A 21,693-nucleotide genomic window follows, 5' to 3' on the forward strand; every position below is an offset into this window, starting at 1 on the left:
TTCTACCATAGGTGGAATAACAGGTTTGTATCATCATACCTAGCCTCTTCCACTGAGATGGAGTCCCATGGACGTTTCTACCTGGAAGTGTGACCATCCTGATCTCAGCCCCTATAGCTGGGATGACAGGCATATGCCACTGTGCCTAGCTTTTGCTTGAAAAGGGCTTTCCTAACCAGCTTCACACTGAAACCCTTCCTGTCTCAGCTACCCCAAGTACCTAGGATTACAGGATTACAGGTGTGAGTCGTTGGTTCCCAGCTGCTTTTCTGAATATTTAAAATCCATGATTAGTTGAATTCATGGGTACAGGGCTGATGGGTATAAGTGGGTGACCGTATGGTTTTCGGGATCTATGGCAAGAGCAGACTTGATCAAGAGAATGCTGATGGTTTTAGCTGGATAATTGGAGGATGGCAAGTCCTTTAATTTGTTTAATAAGTCAAAAAGAGGGGCTGGGAATGTGGCTTAGTGGTATAGTGCTTACCTAGCATGCATGAAACCCTGGGTTTGATTCCTCAGTACCACATATACAGAAAAAGCTGGAAGTGGCACTGTGGCTCAAGTGGTAGAGTGGTAGCCTTAAGCAAAAGAAGTTTAGGGACAGGTACTGAGTTCAAGCCCCATGACTGGCAAAAAAAAAAAAAAAGAAGTCAAGAAGGTATGTTTTGTTTCGTCAGACAATGAATTCAAATTTCAATAGCAGCCAGGGGCTGGTGGCTCATGCCTGTAATCCTAGGTACTCAAGAGGCTGAGATCTGAGGATCTCGGTTCAAAGCCAGCCTGAGCAAGAAACTCTGTGAGACTCTTACCTCCAATAAACCACTCAGAAAACCAGAAGTGGCACTATGGCTCAAGTGGTAGAGTGCGGGCCTTGAGCTGAAGAGTTGAGGGACAGTGCCCAGGCCCAGAGTTCAAGCCCATGACTGACAAAACCCCCACCCAAATAAAAAACAAACAAACAAAAAACAAATTTCAATACCAGAAGTGACTGGTGGGTTGTTTGGAAAAACCACTCAGGGCTTCAGACATGGATTGGTACATGGAGAATAACTGAAACCCGGGCAGCAGAGCTCATCTCATACAATAAGAACTGTCTTTCATTTTCCTTCTAATCAAAAGTTATGAACTCACTCCACAATTACCACTTTGCTTTCAATCGATGCTTCTGAAAGGTATCTGGTTGTAATTCATAAAGTTTTATTTTCTACTTAGTAAGCAATAATGTGAGACAGGTACAGCACAAAATTATACCGGAGTCACACTCTGAGAACATCATGTTCTTTCTTGGTCATAACTGGTAAGTACAGAAGTTAGAAGGCTATTTTACAAAATGTATAATTTACATTTTTATAAATACTTTGAGGCAGAAAAGTGGAACACGTAGGGTGACACAGAAGAATGTATAGATTAGCTTTGTAGCCTGTCTTCGAGTAAGCTCTGTTAGAGACATGTTTGTGGACATATACACTTTGCTTATGAGTTTTTATAAGGATGACCCATCTGGATAAGTCTACAGTAATTCTAAACTCTCATCACTTTTGTGGTTTCTCACTATCACAGACATGTGGATTTTGTTCCCATTGTTTTATTCTTCTATTGTTTTCTTCTTCTACTCAAAGAACCCTTGAAAAGTCATAAGGGGAAGTAATCTAGTACAGTGGGTCTCAATGTATTCAGTTTATTTACTCAGGAAGATACTTATTGATCTTAATTTCTGTTGAATCATAAAACTAGTGTGCCTCAGTAGCATACAAATGTCAGAGTAGTCTGAGACCCAGGCATATCTGAACTGGAAGTTTTCTGTTTAGCTTCTTTCTACTGGAAAGGAGTCAGTTTTTCTTCAATGGGGCAAGTTCATGACACCAGTACACTTAATTACCAAACATTTCATTTATGTAGATAAAGAATGCTTCCTTAGTATACAACTAAACCAAAAATTAAGTTTCTGGACTTTATGTTGAAGTGCTACACATTTGTGTTAATCTTGTGTTTGGAAGTGAAGACTTTATCCACCTCAAAATGGAGCCCAATAGAGAACCCTCAAATAAAAATCTCAATAGTTGATGAAATATTTGCAAAATAGCATGCCTGGTAGGATCCTAGATTTTGGATCCTAGATTTCACTGCATCATTCAATGCAGTGTCATTTTCTTAGAATTGCACTAGTGCATGAAAAAATTAAGCTGTGTCATGTGATACAATCTACAAAGTGAATCATCTATCTGAATTTCAATTTCATAGATGTTTTCATTTGTAATAAACATCACAGGAATGTAAGTCACCTCTAAGCCATAACCCCAGCTTACCTTGATTCCACATTTACAGTTGGAGTATCTGTCAGTCAAAAAAAAAAGGCAAACATAAATGACCTGGTATCATCATGGAAAAGATACATAGGACTGAGGATGCAATACTGCTTCTTCCGTGTTTCTCCTTATATTCATTTGGTGGTAGAGCTCCGCGAGGAGCATGTTATATTTCCCCTCTGCTGTTCTTCAGCTCCAGCTCCTGCAGGAAGGCCTCGTTGTTCTGAGGACAGTTGGTGTGACAAGTGCAAGTCCCTATGACCATCACTGGCTTCTTGATGTTCTGCCCCGGGGAGCACAGGAACTCCACCTGGATGGTTTTGGTGTTGTGGGGCGTGCAGCATCGGCCATCGCCGCAGATCCCACAGAACCTGGGCTTGTAGGCATGCAGGCTGGTACAGTTCTTGAACTGCAGGTGGATGGCCTTGGGGGACTTCTTGGTACGGAGACACTTTTTTCCTTTCTAAAAACAAAAGGGAGAAAAAGAGAGATGAATGGAGATGTCTGCTTGTCTGCCATTCCATTGAAGGGCAGTTCTTTCAGTATGATGTGTCTGGCTGGTTTCCTGAGCACTGTGCATTGCTCTTTCCTCTTTGCTAACAGAATGTGAACTGTCTTTGGGCGATGTGGCCTGCTAGTAAGTTCTTTCTCTTGAATACCTAGGAGCTTAAGCTGGCCTTGGGATAAATTTGTGGGCAATATTAACCAAAGATAACTAGGAAATCCTCTACCTTTCTTTCCATTTTAACCTCTATTCCTTCCTTTCTTCCTTCCTTATTTTTTCTGCTTGGAATATGAACACAATCCTAACTGTGTAACCATCTTTGAATTCTGAGGCCAAGGACATTAAGATGAAAGTATTATCTATTTTATAAGACTTGATGTACTTTTGAAGCAAAAATATATTTTTTGTTGTTATGATGGGAATGGGAATAAAATCTGGTATTACCAGATGTTTCAAATACATTTCAGGGATGAATTTACTAAACGTTAACAAGATTCATTCATACAAAGAATTATTCTTTATAGAAGGAATATTTATCCAAATTTTATAAAGAAACACAATCTCCAAGGACTAAAGCAATCAGAAAACTTCCAACATTTGAATTTGTCTGCTGCAAAGTCCATACTTCGTTTCTATTGTACAATGACCTCAGGAAGAAGCCAAGATGATGGTATTGAAGGTGAGGAAAGTGGAGAGTTTATTCAAGATTCCACCAAGAACACCTAGGATAGTCAGCCCAGCAAAGAATTGACTGCTTTATTCCCAATTTAGACTACTTAAACTACAAATCAGCCACAGTTCTTTCTGCTGCTCAGTTTCCAGGCACAGCTTACAGTGTGTGGGGGTGATAAGATCCAGAATTCTCCTGACTCAGTGGCTCTCAAACCCTACTGTGTATCTAAGCCATCAGATAGTTGATCTTCACATCTGATGGGAGATCTACAGATGTGCAGGTGGTTTGGGGACCATATTCTAAGAACCCATTGTCTCAGAGTTAAGAATCTCCTGGAAACAAGGTAGACATGACTAATATGTTACTGCTTCCCTAGACTCCAAGCAAATTTCTTGAACCTTTATGGGATATAAATGTTATAAACATCTTAAATACAATATCTTCTCATGTTAAATGGGGTAAATATTACAAAAACAAAATGCCAATTTATGAAACACTAGAAAAAGTCAGAAGTTAGAGAGTAAGATGGAAGATCTTATTTAATAAAGAAAAGGGGACTAGATGGAGCTTCCTCTAATCCCTAGAACTCAGGAAATTGAGGATTATGAATTCAAGGCTAGCTTGGACAACATATCTCGATGCTCTCTCAGATCACTCTTCCCAGCTAAAAGCAATGATGTGTCCTTGAAAATATTAAAGGAATTCTTGTTTCTTCAGTTTTTGGTATTTAATATATAGTATATGCTATTGCCAATAGCCATGAAAAGGAAAGGTCCAGAGATATTTGTGTGCATAAATGTGTATGTGTGTATGTATCTATCTCTGTGTATGTATGGGTATGTGTGTGCACAGGGCTGCTTGCGTAGGTGAGTGTGCATAGAATTGTTACAGGTTTATTTCCTAATTTTTGAGAAAAGATGTTTTTAGGTGGTCTTTCTAAATAAGTAAAAGAAATATAAAGTTAAAATTGGTCTTACAAAAGGCAAATAGCTAAGCAACTATATAACTAATACAATCACTAAGAACTCTTATTTCACCAATAGGTAAATTTTAAGTAATGATAGTTAACAGGGCAGTTAACCTATTCCTAGCATCTGACAGATTCATTCTATTTAATCTTCATGGCAAACTTAAGATAGATATTTTCAATGGTTCCATTACACAAGGAAGGGATAGGATACTGAGAGGTTAAGGAAATTATCCAAGATCACATAGCTCATATTAGAAAAACAGGACTTAAAGCCAGGCTGTCTGGCTTGGAGTAGTCTCCTTAACATTAGATACTATTTCCTCAGTGTAGAGATATGTAAATCTTGATTCTAGGGCTGTTTTATTTTGGTCTTACCTTTGTACAAGAGTATAGCTAACAGTTCAATGTTAATATTACATTTATCTGATAGAGATCTGTAGCAAGGGCTGTGATATCATTCATAACCAATTATAGCTTCTGATCTACATGCCTTATTCCCAGAGTTAACACACTTCGTCAATAGAATTCCAGCAAAAAAAAAGTGGGGTTGGGGAGTGGGGGGAATGTGTTATTTTATTTGGCTCATGTTGTTTTATGCTGGCCAATGTTCTATTTCCAACAGGCTTTGAAAAATGCAGACAAGAATTCCCTGACACCCATTCATGTATTCTCCAACCAATGTTTATCATTCCCACAATATGTAATAGGTAGGGTTCTGGGGATTGTGGGATTGGTAAGGCAAAATCAGTCTACACTGTGGCTTCCTACAGCTTGAACATAACACCTCTAAAATCAGCTATGCTTGACAATGGGGTGGCCAATTTTCTTCAGGAATAGAATGGAATTTTCTAGAATATTCTCAATTGGGGAGAATAGTCATCGGACCCCTTTCTTTTTTTCCTGTAGCTCAGCTATGAGTTGCTTGGGGGGCAGGATTTAGAGGGGGGTAAAAAAGGTGTTGAGCTTGGATTCAGGATCCTCTCTGCCTTTTTTTCTGGGGTTTATACCCAGGTAGATTTGATCCAACCAGTGTCACAGTGACTTTTTGAAGCCCAGGCTCCGAGTAGATTTCTCCCCACTCCTACCTTATCTGTTGGTTGCTCTGGCTCTTGTTCACAAGGTCGCACCATGCAGAGCCGAGTCTGCTTCGTCATCTCACACTGACGATTCCTGTTGGTGACCCGGGTGGAAATGCCCATTCCACAGCTCTTGGAACACGCACTCCATTCCGTGGTCTGCTCTATGCAGTTGATACTGGAGTCAGAGACTTCAACTCCTACAGTGGCTTCTGGCCTGTAGGCTATGGCATATGAAGAAAGATAGCTATCTTGGGTAAAATATGGGGATTAAATAGTGGTCAGGCACTGGTGGCTCACATCTTGTAATCCTAGCTACTCATGAAGCTGAGACACGGCTGAGGACTCTGGTTTAAAGTCAGCCCATGCAGAAAGCACCTGAGACTATTTCCAATTAACCACCAAAAAGCCAGAAGTGGAGCTGTGTGGTAGAGTGTCAGCCTTGAGCAAAAAAGCTAAAGGTCAGCACCTGGGGTTTGGAGTTCAGCCCTTGTCTTGTGCATGCACGCACACATGTATACGCACGCATGCGCACACACACACACACACATGCACACACACAGACACACAGATACACAGACAGTATTCCTGTCAGCCAGTATTAGATAGTAGATTTCATTTAATTCTATAATTGATACATATGAGTCCTCCCAGGGCACAGAATAGATTTATTTATACCCATCTAGTAAGCAGTCTAATGCTTGGCACATTGTAAGACTTCAAGTAAGTTTTCTAGAATGATTGCCCAACTGGGCCTTAAAAGGCTTAGGACCACAACTTGTCTTACAAAGTTCAATAGTTTTAAGAATATAGAACAGGTGAGTATCAACAACTATTTCATAAGTAGCAGTGTTTTAAGCATGCGATTCTGTATATATATATATATATATATATATATATATATATACACATACAGAATAACATTTTAATTGTAATGGGTCAGTAGAAAAAGCCAAGCCAAACTGATGGTGAAAATACTCTGCTTTACAAAGCACTATTTTGCATTTGGGAAGGAAGAACTGGTGGATTTAATTCTAAGAATGTCTGCCTGTGTATGTATGCATGTTCGTATGTACCTGTATATGTATATACTTATCTATGCATCTATCTATCTATTTATGTATCTAACTACGTATCTGTGTAGACACTTGGGACTCTGATTGCAAAAAATCTTTTGTCTCAACACTCATATATAAGCCTTAGAGCATATCTCTTCTATATGGCAGCTTTCCTGTCTCTAAGAAAAAGATTGATAATTTCTAACCTTCAAAGATTGTAAAACTCTGGATATGGCCAATATACATATTCTGTATGATAAATAACTTCTAAATTATTCTCTATTGCCTCTTGAGATTCCGATCTACTCCTTGCAACCATTCCTATATGGGATAGTGCAAAAACAAACAAAAAAGTCCCAAAGTACCACTTGAGCCTTTTTTTCTACAGTCTCTGGAAAGACAAGAGTTCTCAGTGACATCTGAGAAAGCATAGACAGTGTATGAAATCTGGTAGGATTGAGCCTGGTAGGCAAACTGGAATCCACACTGGCTTGGCCAGAAATGAAGGTCAACTTCCAACCTAAAAGTCTCACATGCTTTGTGCCTGCCTTTACCCTGGGAGATTTCTCTGTACGCTAAGCTCCTCACCTGGAAGAGCAAGGCCTCCTAGGGTCCCCTTCTCATTTGGGCCACAGGTCCACTTTTCGCAGCACTCCCCAGGCACTGCGACTTTCCTTGGAGCTGGGCAGTCCGGACCAGGCAGTAGCACATCCAGCTGACAGCGAGGCACACAGCCAATCTGTCCGTCTCTGCAGGTGCAGTGGTACTGACAGTTGGGTTCGAACTTCTCTCCGCTTCGATAAATGACCCCATCAAAGACACAATTGTCTCCATCAAGCACTAGAACATGGAGGGAACAAGGCAGAGGAAAGCAGAGAGAGAGGGGAGGGGGGAAACACAAGAATACAATGCACTGGGGATGTGGTGTAAAATTTAGAGGCCATATTCGTGTCCCTTTTATGGTCTGATTTCTGATGATCTTATAAAGGACAAAAAGAAACAGTCAAAACCGTCCAGTCCTGCCACATCCACTTTGGTCTTGGGAATGAGGAGAGAGGTATATAAATAATAGAACCCTGAACACTGCCAATATGAATAGTCTGGCTAATTAATGATTTCTATAATATCCTCAGATTGCCCCTCCCCCCTCCCAGGCAATTTCATTTATAAGATGACAGGAAAAGGCCATATAGTAAAGCTACTCAAGACCCCCATAGCTCTTGTTCCCAATGATAATTCATTTTCCAAGAATCCCTTTAGGTTCTTCTACTCCAGCAACTTAGGCTTAAAAACAGGGGGAAGAGAGAGAGAGGGAGAAGGAGAAGAGGAGAGGAGGGGGGGGTAGAGAGATAGAGAGAGAGAGAGAGAGAGGTGCGTGTTCCTATTTTCCAACTAGGGTAATTGGTCAAATTGGGAAGAACAGTAGGATTCTCAGGCAAGGAAGCGCAATAAATCGTCACTAGCTGGGGAGAGGGGGAGGAATCAGAAATAAAAGGCCATCCCATGCTCTCCTATCCAGACAGGCGACACCTGGGACACGGATTTTGATTGATTAAATTTCATGAGCCTTGATTGGCTCGTTGCCTGCATTGTATTTTATTGCTGCCTAGACAGAGGTTATATTGTCCTCCCGGGAGCCTAGGAGCTGCTTTGGCCCCAACAGGACAATTACAGGTGTGAAAACAACTTTGCTAGGCTGCAGTTGGGTGGGTGGGGTGGGGACTTGAAACCTGTGACTAAGTCTGAACTTCCATCACCTGCCCCCTCCCCCCCCCAGCTCCCCTGGAAACGACCAAAGGAAATGATTTCACCGGCCCTAGTAACTCTGCTTTACCCCAGGCCAGATTCTTCTCTAGAGAGGTAAACCATGAATACTTCTCACCTCTCTGGTGAGGTTTCCTCTCCGGGCACCCCAAACCTCCAAGAACCCTTTGATCATGCATGGCTGATAGTATATTCCACGAAGATCACTTCGTTTGCATTACTAGTATTATTTGCGTATGGCCCTCTGGGAAGGCCTAGAAGAGGAGAGGGGAGGGGGCCTCGTTACCCATGCAGATGCCGGTCTGGTTGCTGGGGTCCGCGCTGCGGTCGCAGTAGAGGCCGCTGCTCTGGTCACAAGGCTGCAGCTCGGAGCAGGTCTCCCCGCGCTGGCGGGCGCAAACCAGGCAGCAGGCGCAGCCGTCCAGCATGGAGCGCACCCCGGGGGCGCAGGTCGGTGGCATCTCGGGACAGCGGTGAGGGCACGGGGAAGGACAGCGCTGACTCGCAGAGACCTGGGGAAGGGGCGGCGAGACAAAGAGGAGAATTCCCTTAGTGAGAGCAGGCCGGGAGCGCAAAGCCATCCAGGGACAGCGTAAGGGGGGCGCACCCCTTACCTGACCCAGAAGATGGAGGACCACGAAGGCCAGGCAAAGGCGCTGCGTTTGCAGAGAGAGGCTGGTGAACGGCACACTCTGCATGCTAAAGCTTGATTCTTTCCCCCACTTTGACAGAACGATCGAGACTTGCTCGGCTGCGGATTGGCACTGGCCGCCTTCCTCTCAGGTCTGGCTGAGCAGCGAGCGCCACCGGCACAGGTTTTATAGTGCGCTCCGGGGCGCGCGCACAAGCCCGGTTGGCTGTGGCGCCGGGAGGAGGGGAGCAGGCTGGGTGGGGAAGTGGAGGGAACCGCGGGGTTGCCAAGGCAATCGGCCCCAAGGCTGCTCTCCTTAGGGCGCGGCGCCGGGGCCTGCGTGTGCCTGTGTGTGGCGACTGGCTTTTCCCAGAGCGCCGGGAGGGCCTGGGTGGAGCCCCAAGGCCAAGACCCGGGGCGCACTGGAACGTGTGGGAAGGAAACGCCTGTTTCCTCCTGGAAGTTGCTTCACCTTCCCACAGGATGGAGACACCACCACTCCCCATCGCGCCCCTCCACCCTGACGGCTCCAACCAGGGCTGCAAATGCGGGATCTTGGAGTGAGATGCTTGAATGTTGGGGGCCATCTGTGGGGGACTGGCCCGAGGCCCAGCGGGTTAGTCATAAGAAAAGCACATGCAAGTTTGTCACCGTTTAGGGCACTCGTTGAATGTGTTGAGGGAGAGAAGGGGGAAAAAGGAGAGAGAGAGAGAGGGAGAATGAGAATATGAGGGAAAGTAAACAATGAAATAATACACAAAAAATCATTTTGCCAAGGTGGTAGATGTTGCAATAGATAGAGCAAACATTCTCTAAGTTTCACAGGTTTGGTGGAAATAAAATTAAAGCACAATGAAACACAATAAGTGTGTGTGGGGGGGAGGACTTCCTTCTTGGTAGAAGAAAATCTTGAAACACTTGCTGTGTCATGCCAAACACAGAATGGTACATCTAAACGTCCAAGAGCTTTTGAAAGTTTAAATGGGTTCTGCTCGGCCGGTATCTAAACCTCAGTCAAATGAGAAGGAATGAAGCAGGTACTTGCTTGACTTGGCTAAGAGTTCATCAAATCAAATACGTCTCTCACACACTTTCAAAACAATGGGGGGGGGAGGTTTTGTGTGCGTGTGTGTGTGTGTGTGTGTGTGTGTGTTTTAACTGCTCCAAAGGTGACATCGGGTGGAAAAATATTTAACCAAATTTTCTCCTCTTTTTTGTTGCTCCCAGGGAAAATTGTGCTCAACTCATTTGAGGCTGGCTGCCTTAAGAAAAATCACATAGGGCTGTGATGTAACTTTAGACTGTAGGAAGCAATAAATTGACTTGACATCATCCATCTCCAGCACGAAGGAAATGAAGGGCACCTTGTGTGAAGGAGCAGGTGGTCCCTTTGATGACCCCAGAGGGTGAAATCACCCTCAGTTCCTGCAGGAGCATGCTCAGCAGCTTAGAACAGCTATCACACACTTCCAAGCCTCCAATAATTCTTTGAGGGACACTAGACTGAGCACCATCCCAAGCTTAACCATAGATTAGCACTGCATGAATGGGAAATTCCTGTGCTGGGTAACTTGTTGGGCTTCATGGCTCATCTGGCTCAATGGCGCCTCCACCTGGCTGCATATCAGAAACAACCAGAATGTATGTTATTTAAAAAAAATAGCATACCTACTCAATTCATTCAAGTGCTGGCTCTTGTATTTTATGTTTGTAATGTATGTATGTATGTATGAAATGAAGGAGGGTAGTCTGAATAATCAAAGTATATTATATTGAATATGAAATAGAATACTGAAACCTATTATTATTATTATTTGCCACTCCAGGGGTTTGAACTCAGGACCTAGGTGCTGACCCTAAACTTTTATTCTCTAGGTTAGCATTCTATCAGTTGAGCCACAGCTCCACTTTCAGCTTTTTTGTTGGTTAATTGCAGGTAAGAGTCTCTTAGACTTCTGCCTGGGCTGGATTTGAACTGTGACCATCAGATGTCAGCCTCCTTAGTAGGTAGGATAATAGGCATGAGCTACCAGCACCCAGCTCATTAATTGTTTTAAGGCGGAAGTGATAAAGAAAGAGCAATAGAGGGATTCAATATGATCAAAGTACATATATGCATGTATAGAAATGAAAACTTTGTAAATCAATATATGCAAATAAAAATACAAGTAAAAGTAAAGATATGCAATGGGAGATAACTTTTGGGAAACATAGGTGGAGAAGAACTTGACACATAGCTAGAGGAGAGCCAGAGTACATCTAAGAATGAATAGAACTAAGACACAACAAAGAGAAATGGGCAAGACAGAGCTTGGGCTAACTCTTGGAAAGAAAGATGTAACTTCAAGATAAAGATAAAGTATCAAGAAGTAACTTGCTAATGGGAGCTTCTACTCAGGACTCCTGATAATGAGCAAGGGAAGCCAAGTTTGAATGAGTTCTGGCATTTGTTGGAAGGATGTTGCCGTACATTCCTTGGTAAACATGAGAAATGTGCCGCTAGGCTTTACAATTCATTAGGCCCAAGGCCTTGAGGGCCTACGATGACCTTATCAGCTCAGAATGGATGTCCCTTTCTTTAAACCCTTCTTTTCTAAAACTGTGGAAAAGAAGTTCGTGGGCTAACCCCAGGCTTATCTGTAGAAATAAGAAAGGTAAGGTATAGGGTTAATTAACACATATGAGTTGGAATGGGACAGAAGAGCAGCTCTCTAGGAAAATAGAGTTGGTTCTTTTTATTATAAAGAAAGTAAACTTGGCAAGTATAACCAAAGCAAGCTCATTGTCTCATCTGCTATCATTGCTTCCTCCTCTCTTCACCCCCCTTCCCCCCATGACAGCAATTGTGAATTGAAGTGAGACTAGCTGCTGACGAACAGGTCATGTCATCGTATCTAAAATCCTCCATGCTGTAATTGAGGCTGGTCTTTTACAGACCTGGTGTGCTTCGCTTGTCTCTTCTAGCACTTAATGACTGAGTCGCTCTCAAGGTCTCCTTGCTTCTCCTGCCTAGGAGTCCTTGAGATTGGGGTGTGTGTGTGTGTCACATCCACTGCGACATCCTCAACTACTACTGCAGAGAAAGGCAAGTGGTCAGCTGGACCTTTTTGAACTCAGGGCTTTGAGCTTAGTAGGAAAGCACTCTGCTACCTGAGCCATGTTCATCTTTTGCTTTAGTTATTTCTCCCTTTAGGTAAAGAGTCTTACATGTTTGGCTGAGTGAGCCTTGGTCCCCTGCCTTCACCCCCACCTCGTAGTTGTACTTACAGACATGCACCAGATAGGCATATTGGCCCATTCTTGAAATTTAGAGGTGTCGCTTGTTTTGTCACTTGTCCCTATCCCATGTAAGATGAGGTAAGTCAAAACTGGAGGCTACGATTCCTTTAGTAGGAAGTAAAGGCTACATTGGTTCTTTTAGCCATCACCCATCTATTTCTATAGGTAACTTCTAACTTCCATGGCACTAAATGTCTAAAGGCCTGCAGAGCAGCTGGTGATCCCTTCCGGCTGGAAACAAATTGTGTGGCAGTTGAGGTCTCTGCGAGATCTTATTAGAAACACTTACTGAATGGCTGGGCTTGACAGCCAACCAAGATGGGCGCACTGCAAGGTTAGAGACTGTCAGGACTTTGTTGTTCTGTTTATCTCCTCCTTCACTTCTTATTCTCTTCTCTTCTCCTTATTCCAGGTATGACACCAAAGCCTCATGGCCACTTTTTCTGTTTCAGTAGACTGTCCATTGACTTATATCCCAATTATTAACCAGCCAGTACTCCTACCTAGAAAATGTTTAGTCTCTCTTCTTTTGTAAAGGTAACAATGTTTTCATTGCTGTTACATCATCTTTCCCACCATTAGAAAAGATTTAAAAAATACTGGAGATTACTTCTTAACTAGAGAATTGTAATATAGAGCATGGGAACTTCTCTACTAAAAAATGGATCAAGTGAAATGAGTGACCATGTTGTTCCCATCCTTGGGACAACCCTGTCCTTTCTCATCTTCTCAGTCATTCCATTCTGTGCAATCTCTCAGACCTTCCAGGGTCTTTAGTTATTGTTTATCCAGCCACATAGCTCTCATACTGTCCCTCATAAATTAATGTACCTTAATTATTTTGTTGCTTTTTTATTTTTCTAAATTTCCTTCATATGTCCCTTTTCTGGGGCCTTGGGGAGTTGGTAGAGCACAAGGTAATTCTGTTGTACATTAGGCAGACCAGCTGTGTGTGGTGTGCATTTATATGACTAATTTCAATCACACCTGCTTGCTTTTCTGACAGATCCCTTGCCTTTTTGCCTTAAAAAAAAACAAGTGGAAGAGAAGAAGCAATGATGAGAGGTAAAAAAATGTAAGCATATAATGGGTCATGCTACATCCTTTGGAGATATTCTCCTATTGCTCATAGTTAAAAAATTAAAAAAATTGATGACTTAATAAAAATACAGTGACTAACTTAAATAGTAGGGAAGAAACATTTCAAGCTAACACACAGAGACATATGAAAAATTAGTTAATTTATACAATTAGCTAAGGACTTTGTTATAAGGAAATGGATTTTTTGATCAATTATTTTTAAAGAAGTTTCTTGAACTGGAGAATTGTCTATTGAGCTTATATGCAGGCAACACTTCCAGCACAGGTTCAACAGCATTGTTCTTTCTGAGGGTCAGTGGAAGTTAAGTAGCTATTCACCACTTACAATTCCCTGTGACCTATCATGGCTTGTGAGAGAGAAACCATTTCTGCTCCAGGACTAGAAGTCATAAGAATAGCAAGGGCACATTCACATGGACTGGACATCAGTTTAACCAGGAGTCAGTCTGGAGGCCAAGTAATATTAGAGTACAGGCAAAGTCCTGATTAATGTCTCTAGAGAAAGAACAGAAAAATTCACAGGCAGTTTTTGACAGAATTCCCATTCCCACATTATATCTTGGAGCCTGAAAATACTTCCACAGTCTCTCCCATCCAATTTCTGAATTTTCACAGCAAGGAATTTAGATTTTAGGAGAGGCATGTCCACAGATCTTGTTGTATTTGACAATATGAACATTCATAATGTCTGATTCTTTTCATGACTATTTCATGGATCAAAGATATCCTCAAGGATTTTATAACTGAGTGGAAAAATGAAATAAAAAAGCTAGTAATGTATAAAGCAGAATGTAATGATTCCTATAAATGAACATAAGCAAAGTAGTACAGAAGCAGAGAGCAGGGTAAATTGATTTCTTTTCTTTTCTTTTTTTGTTGGTTGTGGGGCTTGAACTCTGGGCTTGGGCGCTATCCCTGCGCTCTTCAACTCAAGGTGAGCACTCTACTGCTTGAGCCACAGTGCCACTTCTGGTTTTCTAGTGGTTAATTGGAGATAAGAGTCTCACGGACTGTTCTGCCTGGGCTGGCTTTGAACTGTGATCCTCAGACCTCAGCCTCCTCAGTAGCTAGGATTACAGTCATGAGCCACCGGCACCCAGCAAATTGATTTCTTTTTTGTGAGATGGGTGTAGTAGAGGATGGATAGAGAGAGTTGGGAAAGCCTTGAATTCACTGTTCATGTTTGTGTCTCACTAAAGCACATTGCCTTGGAGACAAAAAGACATGTATTTGTGTCAGACATGGATGGATTTTCAAACTTGGTTGACCAAAGGCATAAAGACAGGAAACTTCAGGACATGTTCAGGAAATCATAAGTAGTGTAATTTATCTGGAACACAGAAGGTAATGAGAGATAAAATTTAAAAACAGATTACAAGTCAGGTGTCAGTGGCTCAGGACTGTAATCGTAGTCACTCAGGAAGTTGGGATTTGAGGATTTGAGTTTAATGCCAGCCTGGACAAGAAAGTCCATGAGATGTTTCTCTCCAATACACTACTAAAAAAAGGTGGAAGTGTAGCTGTTGCTCAAGTGGTAGAGTGACATGTACAAAAGAAGCTCAAGCACATCACTCAGGCCCTGAGTTTAAGTCCCAGGACTGGCGTGCGCGCACACACACACACACACACACACACACGCACACACACACACACACACGCACACATGCACACACACACACACACACACACACCTCACAGCTCCAACTGTGGGAAAGTTTTAATTGACTAATTGTAGAATTCAATATTTGTTTTTTTTAAATCAATCAATCAAGTGAAGTAAGCCAGGCCCAAAGAAACATAGGTCCCATGGTTTCCCTTATTTGCAATAACTAGTATATGCCTAGGACAAGCAGAAAAGATCAAAGGTATGTACATATGACTATATAAGATGATGTTAAGTGAAATGAACCCCAAGACAGGGACATAAGTGTTTTTTTCTTTCTTGCTATTATTTTTAACATACTTATAATGTAATATGTGATTTTTTTTTGTTTCTTTTGTATGTTCTTCCCCCATGCTATAACCCCTATTTTCACTGTATTTGATTCCAGTGCCCTGCATCTTGTATATACATTTTTTCTAATTTGGGGAGGGGAAGGGAAAAAAGCAAAATGCTTAAATACAGGTTCATTCATTGTAACCATGAGATGTACCAGACACTATGTTGAAAATGAACTTTATAACTTGTTGGGGGGAGGTAGGGAGGAGTTGGGGAGGTGGAGAGAGAAGGTATGGTAAGGGAAAACAAAGGAGGAGGTAACAACGCTCGATAGGAAAGGTACTCATTACCTTACACATGTAACTGTAACCCTTCTGTACAGTATTTTTACAATAAAAATATATACAAAAATCAATGAACCTAACTACTTATCTAATCTATCTATCTCTTTAAGAGTTGCATGGTCAAGAATATATTTAGGAAAATCTTTCTTCAAAAATTTATGATGACATTTATTATGCAGAAATTTTAAGTTTGATACAATCCCATTTATCAAGTCTTCTAAAAATTTTTTGATGTTTCTGGAATTTTACTTAGAAAATTTTGACCTGTTCCCACAAGCCTTATTGTTTCCTTTACTCCTTCCCATAATAGTTTCATGGTTTCTGGTCTTACATTTAGGTCTTTGATCCATTTTGAATTGATGATGCAAGGTGGATCTAGTTTCAGTTTTCTACATGTGGATATCCAGTTTTTCCAGTGCCATTTGTTGAAGAAGCTATCTTCTAGCCTATGTTTTTGGCTCTCTTATGAAGTATTAGATAGCTATAGCTCTGTGGGTTCACTTCTGGGTCTTCTATTATGTTCCATTGGTCCTCATGTCTATTTTTGTGCCAAGGTCAAGCTGTTTTCATTATTATGGCCTTGTAATAATAGTATTTGAAGTTTGGTATTTTTAATTACTCTAACATTGTTTTGCCTGCTAAGGATTTCTTTTGTTACTTAGGGTCTTTTGTTATTCCATATGAATTTTTGCATTGCTTTTTCTATCTCATGAAAATTTTTTTGGGGGATTTTGACAAGTTAAATAGAAAGACCACAGAATAAGGAAGATTTTTTTTTACAAGCTTATACATCAGGCAAAGGGCTAACAACCAGAATAGACTTAGAGCTCAAAAAATTAAATCTCTAAAAATTAAGCTCTCAAAGAAACAACAACTTAATTAATAAATGGCCGAATTACTTAAGGAGAATCTTCTCAGAAGAAGTAAAAATGGCCAATAGATACATGAAGGAATGGACAACATCAAAAGGAAATGCAAATCAAAACAACAATTACATTCCACTTCACCCTAGTTAGAAAGTCCCTATCAAGAAAACAAACAACAAATGCTGGCAAGGATATGGCTAAAAGGGAACTCCTATACTGTTAGAAGGAATGCATGCTTGTTCAATCACTCTGGAAAGCAGTATAGAGGTTCCTCAAAAAACTAAACAAAGAAATACCCTATGACCTAGCAATCCCATTCCTGGACATTTATCCAATAAAACAAAAATCAAATATAGTAAAGCTATCAGCACAACTATTTTCCTTATATCACTCACCATAGCCAAATATGGAATCAGTGTAGATGCCCCTCAGTGGACAAATATCCCCTAATGCAGCTTACAGTACTACTTGCTTTTTCAAATTTCCACATTATCCATTTACTTCCTTCTCTGGCAGATACCATAACCAAACTTATTTCTATTAAAATTTCCATTTAAATAAGTACTGTTTACAATGTTTGACAATGCTAATGTAAGTTACAGTTGACAACATATTATAATTACAATTTCTCTCTTGTGAAACTCTTTGTTTTTCCTGTAGTTACTGCTTAATCTTTTTTATTTGTTTATTTTTCTTTTGTATCCATTAGTAACTAAGCTTTAATTGTAAAATTCCTCAAAAAAAAAAAAGGCCAAGAACTTCAGATAAATTACCAGCTTCCTTTTCTGTCTTTTTGAGGCATTTTGCTTAGGGTCCTGTGACATATTATTACAAATTGAAGTGGTCCTTACCAGATATCTTTATCAGTTATACTACAGTTCCTACATGCAGTTATCGCTGCATTTATTTATTTATTTATTACCTGTTTATATGATATTTTAAATTTCCTCTCTGAAAGCTTGTAGAAACTTACATTTAATGGTGGGTTTCTGAAATTTTATGAAGTTATATTTTTTGGTCTATCTGTCTGTCTGTTTGTCTATCTATCCATCTATTCTTCTAATAACCTCCATACTTATCTCTCTTCTATCTGGATCCATTGTGTACATTTGGGGTATTTTGCTATGCTTCTTCCTTATTTGTTTATATTATTTACTTGATAATTTCCTTCCATCCTCTATTTTCTATTAGCTAAATATGAAATCAGAAAATTGCCAACAAAAATTCTAAAAATACTTGTGACCAAAACTAAAATAACAGAAATACTAAAAAATACTTTCTAGGCTCTCTGTAATCTATAAGTTTATAGAAAACTTAGAGTTTTATCTCTGTTTCATATATAAAACCTTGAACTCAAGGCCTGGGAATTGTCCCTTAGCTTTTTTGCTAAAGGCTAGCAGCTCTATCACTTGAGCCACCACCCTTCTTCTAGCTTTTTGGTGGTTAATTGGAGATAAGATTCTCAAGGAGATTCCTACCTTGGCTGGCTTTCAATTGCAATCCTCAGATTTCAGCCTCCTGAATAGCTAAGATTACAGATGTGAGTCACTGATGCCTGGCTTTATAAAGCCCTTTTTAAAAGTTTAAAAACTTCAAGATTTTTAAAAATCAGGAACATTAAGGAAATGACTGGGATGGGATAAATTGGGAGAGGGGAGTGACTGTGCTCCAGATACACTGCACACACAAGTTGAACTAAAATCCTTTGTACAACTATTTGAGAACAATAAAATATTTGGACTTATTGAGATAATTTTATATACAGTAAAAGTTATCTGTTTTGTTGCAAAACCTATGATTTTTGATAAAAGTTATATAATAATTATTGTAATCAGTATACAGAACAGTTTTATCACATTTTAAAATTCTGTCATATTTCTTTTTTTTTCTTTTCTTCTTTTTTTTGGTCGTGGGGCTTGAACTCTGGGCCTTGGTGCTGTCCCTTCAGCTCTTCAGCTCAAGGCGAGTACTCTACCACTTGAGCCACAGCACCACTTCCTCCGTCATATTTCTTTATAGTAAGCTTCTTTTTTCCACAAGTAGCTTCTAACAGCCTTTTTTTTTTTGATCCCTGAACTTATACCCTTTCCAGAATGCTGTTTGAATTGTTTTCTTTTTAGACTCCTCTAGCATGTAATTTTTTTGTATTTTGTTCAAAAAAATTTTTGGTTGAAATCACAAAGAGAGAGAGATTATAGATTTTTTTCTCTGACCTTTTTCTACATTTGTAAAAATCATCATATACTTGTTTCTTATTTAATCTGCAGCTATGGTGAGTTATACTGACTGATTTTTCAAATGTCAAAGTAGCCTGGCATTCAGAGATAAATCTTATTTGGTCATGTTACATATTATATGGTGCTAGATTAACTTGCCAGTTTTTGTTGAAAAATGTCACAAACATATCGATAAACATTATTCTACATTTTTCCTTATTTCCAGTTTAATTCAGTTTTTGGTTTTGGTAATTAGGATAATGTTGACCTTTGAAAATGAATTGGAAAGGGTACTCCTACTCTTCTAATTTCTAGAATATTTGTATGAAATTGGTAGAATTTACCAGTTAACCATCTGAACTTGAACTTTCCTTTGAAGAAATATTTATTTACTAGTTTCCATGTGAACAGTAAGGGTTCTTGAGTCTTAAGAAGCAGTAAATGAAAGTTGTATGATACAGAGCAAGTAGGATGAGACCCTGTGCTTCTAGAAAGAGCTGATCTTTCATGGTTAGTGGTCCTTTTGCTTTTCAGTTATACTTATGAACCATACCCAAATAAATCTAGAAGGTTCCAAATCTTTTACATGAATGTTTTCTTTCAACGCCACCAACTATTTACTACAGGGTAGTTATTTTTTTGCTACATTATTTCTTCTGCTCTACAATTTTATAATCATTTCTATAAGTTTATAATTTTCCTCATCTAACTTGAAATCTCTAAGGACTTCCTAAAAATCAGGCAGACCAGATTCCATTCCATTACTCTGATGCAGTGTAAGCAGAAGATGGCTGTGACTTCAGCCAGTTCTACTTGTTGCCCACATCGGTGTTGTAACTGAGAAGGTGATTGCTGTACCACCAGGACTGCAGCATTAGCCCTTACTTTTCAGATCATCATAACATTTCTCCAAAATACCATTTCCACTAAGCACTGCATTGGGCTTTCCATCTCCTCTTGCCATCTGCATAATGTGTTTCTTCTTCTTCAACCTAGTTCCCTTGCAATTTCTTTTGTAAGTTTGCTTTTTTGCCGAAGTTGTGTCATTTACAGTGCTCATATTACTGGGTTCTGTCAGTGTTTTGGTTGTCTTTTCTTTTTCCAAATATGAAGGTCAAATCCATGTACTAAAGTTGGCACTTTACAACAGTATCAATTTGTCCACATGCAGGGCATTACTTTGATACCACATGTGGGTGTAGACATGGGCAAAAGGGGTTAGAATCATGTGTGTGAAGGTCCTGGCTGCATGGCAGGCCGAAGGACCCAAGCGACATGGTCACAATGGGTCTGTAAAGAATTATTTTTAAATTTAATTTTATAGTAAAGATGCTGTACAAAGGGGTTGCATTTCTCGTTGAACATTGTTACCCTCTCCATTGCTGTTTTCTCACTATCCCTTCCTTCCTCCATGCCTTCCCCCCTCACAAAGTTGTAAAGTTCATTTTCAACATAGTGTCCTGTATCATTGTTGCAATGGGTCATCCTTTGTACTCTTTCAGCATTTTGTTATTTCCCTTCCCTTCCTCCAATCAGATGGATGCATATATACAAGATGGAGGTTACCAGAATCAAAGACAGAGATTGCCAGAGATAAACCAATGGAAAAAAAAGAATGAAATAAAACAAGAAGAAAGAACTAGATACAGTACCTTGGTGACCTCAAGGCTGACAACTAAAAAATAAACACCTGTTGTTTCCATGTCTTGGAGTTTTTTTCAATTAGCATCATTTTATATGGTGATATGTACGTAGCTCTTGAGCTATTATGATTCTCTGTTAGGGCTAACCTAGGCTTATACTAATTATTACAAACGAGGGAAACCATAGAGCCTATGTTTCTTTGGGTCTGACTTACTTCATTTAATATGATTTTTTTCCATTTCATAAGGAAAAAATTTAAACTACAAGTTTATTTTTAAAAAATTGGTTCAGGAGAACTGTGTACATATGATTCACACCTGTAATCCTAGCTAATCAGGAGGCTCAGATCTGAGGATCACAGTTCAAAGCCAACTTAGGCAAGAGAGTCTGTGAGACTCTTATCTCCAGTTAATCACAGAAAAAGCCAGAAGTGAATTGTGGCTCAAGTGATAAGAGTATCAGCCTAGAGCAAAAATGCTAAGGTCCACTGCCCAGGGCCTGAAATCAAGCCCTAGTACTAGTACACAAAAATACCAGTACAAAAATAATTAGGCACAAGAGTATTTGGGTTATTTAATTCTTCTTCAGGGAGCTTTGATAGCATGTGTAAATTCATTCATTTCATCTAAGTTGTTGAATTATGTGTACAGTATTGTTCACAATATCTTACTATTCTTTACTGTCTAGGATCTGTAGTGATGCAACCTCTCTCATTTCTGATATCAATATTGTGTCTTCTCTATTTATTGACCATTCTTGCTAGGAGTTTAACTATTTATTGATGTTTACCAAGATTTAACTTCTGGATTTATGTATTTTTTTCTATTTGTTTCATGAGTTTGATTTCTGTCCATATATATATATATATATATATATATATATATATTTGCTTTCTTTGGGCTTTGTTTTTCAATGTCTAGGTTTATGTTTTATATTTGAGATACTTTTTGTGTTTTAATATATCATTGAATGTTTTCCTCTAAGCACTGGCTAGTGGAATGACATACACTGTAATAAATTCACTCATTTTAAAAACATTAATTTCTCTTGACTCTTACTTTGACCATGGGATGTTTAGAAGTATACTGTGGGATTTTGACAGATCTGAGGGTTCCAGACTGCTTCCCATTATTTATTTTAATTTTAATTTTGCATGGTTAAAGAAGGTAGTTTGTATAATTCTAATTCTTTCAAAGTTGATGAGATTTGTTTTATGGGTGTGAATATGATCTATCTTGGTGACTGTTTTGTGTGTACTTGGAAAAATAAAGTGTTTCCTCATCTTAACAATGGAATTAATTATTGAACTACCTCAAGG

General features: G+C 39.8%; 1 protein-coding gene across 1 annotated transcript; it reads right to left on the bottom strand.

Moving 5' to 3' along the window:
* Positions 1-1,183: 1,183 nt before the first annotated feature.
* Nov (nephroblastoma overexpressed) lies at positions 1,184-9,116 on the bottom strand. Its single transcript, XM_013032221.1, has 5 exons — positions 8,970-9,116; positions 8,642-8,867; positions 7,180-7,431; positions 5,543-5,757; positions 1,184-2,772 (listed from the first exon to the last, which is right to left on the bottom strand). Exons 1-5 carry the CDS (start codon positions 9,051-9,053, stop codon positions 2,476-2,478), a joined length of 1,074 nt encoding a protein of 357 aa, XP_012887675.1. The 5' UTR covers positions 9,054-9,116; the 3' UTR covers positions 1,184-2,475.
* Positions 9,117-21,693: the final 12,577 nt, after the last annotated feature.

Source organism: Dipodomys ordii, unplaced genomic scaffold, assembly GCF_000151885.1.
Source record: "Dipodomys ordii isolate 6190 unplaced genomic scaffold, Dord_2.0 Scaffold151, whole genome shotgun sequence".
Lineage (NCBI taxonomy): Eukaryota > Metazoa > Chordata > Mammalia > Rodentia > Heteromyidae > Dipodomys > Dipodomys ordii.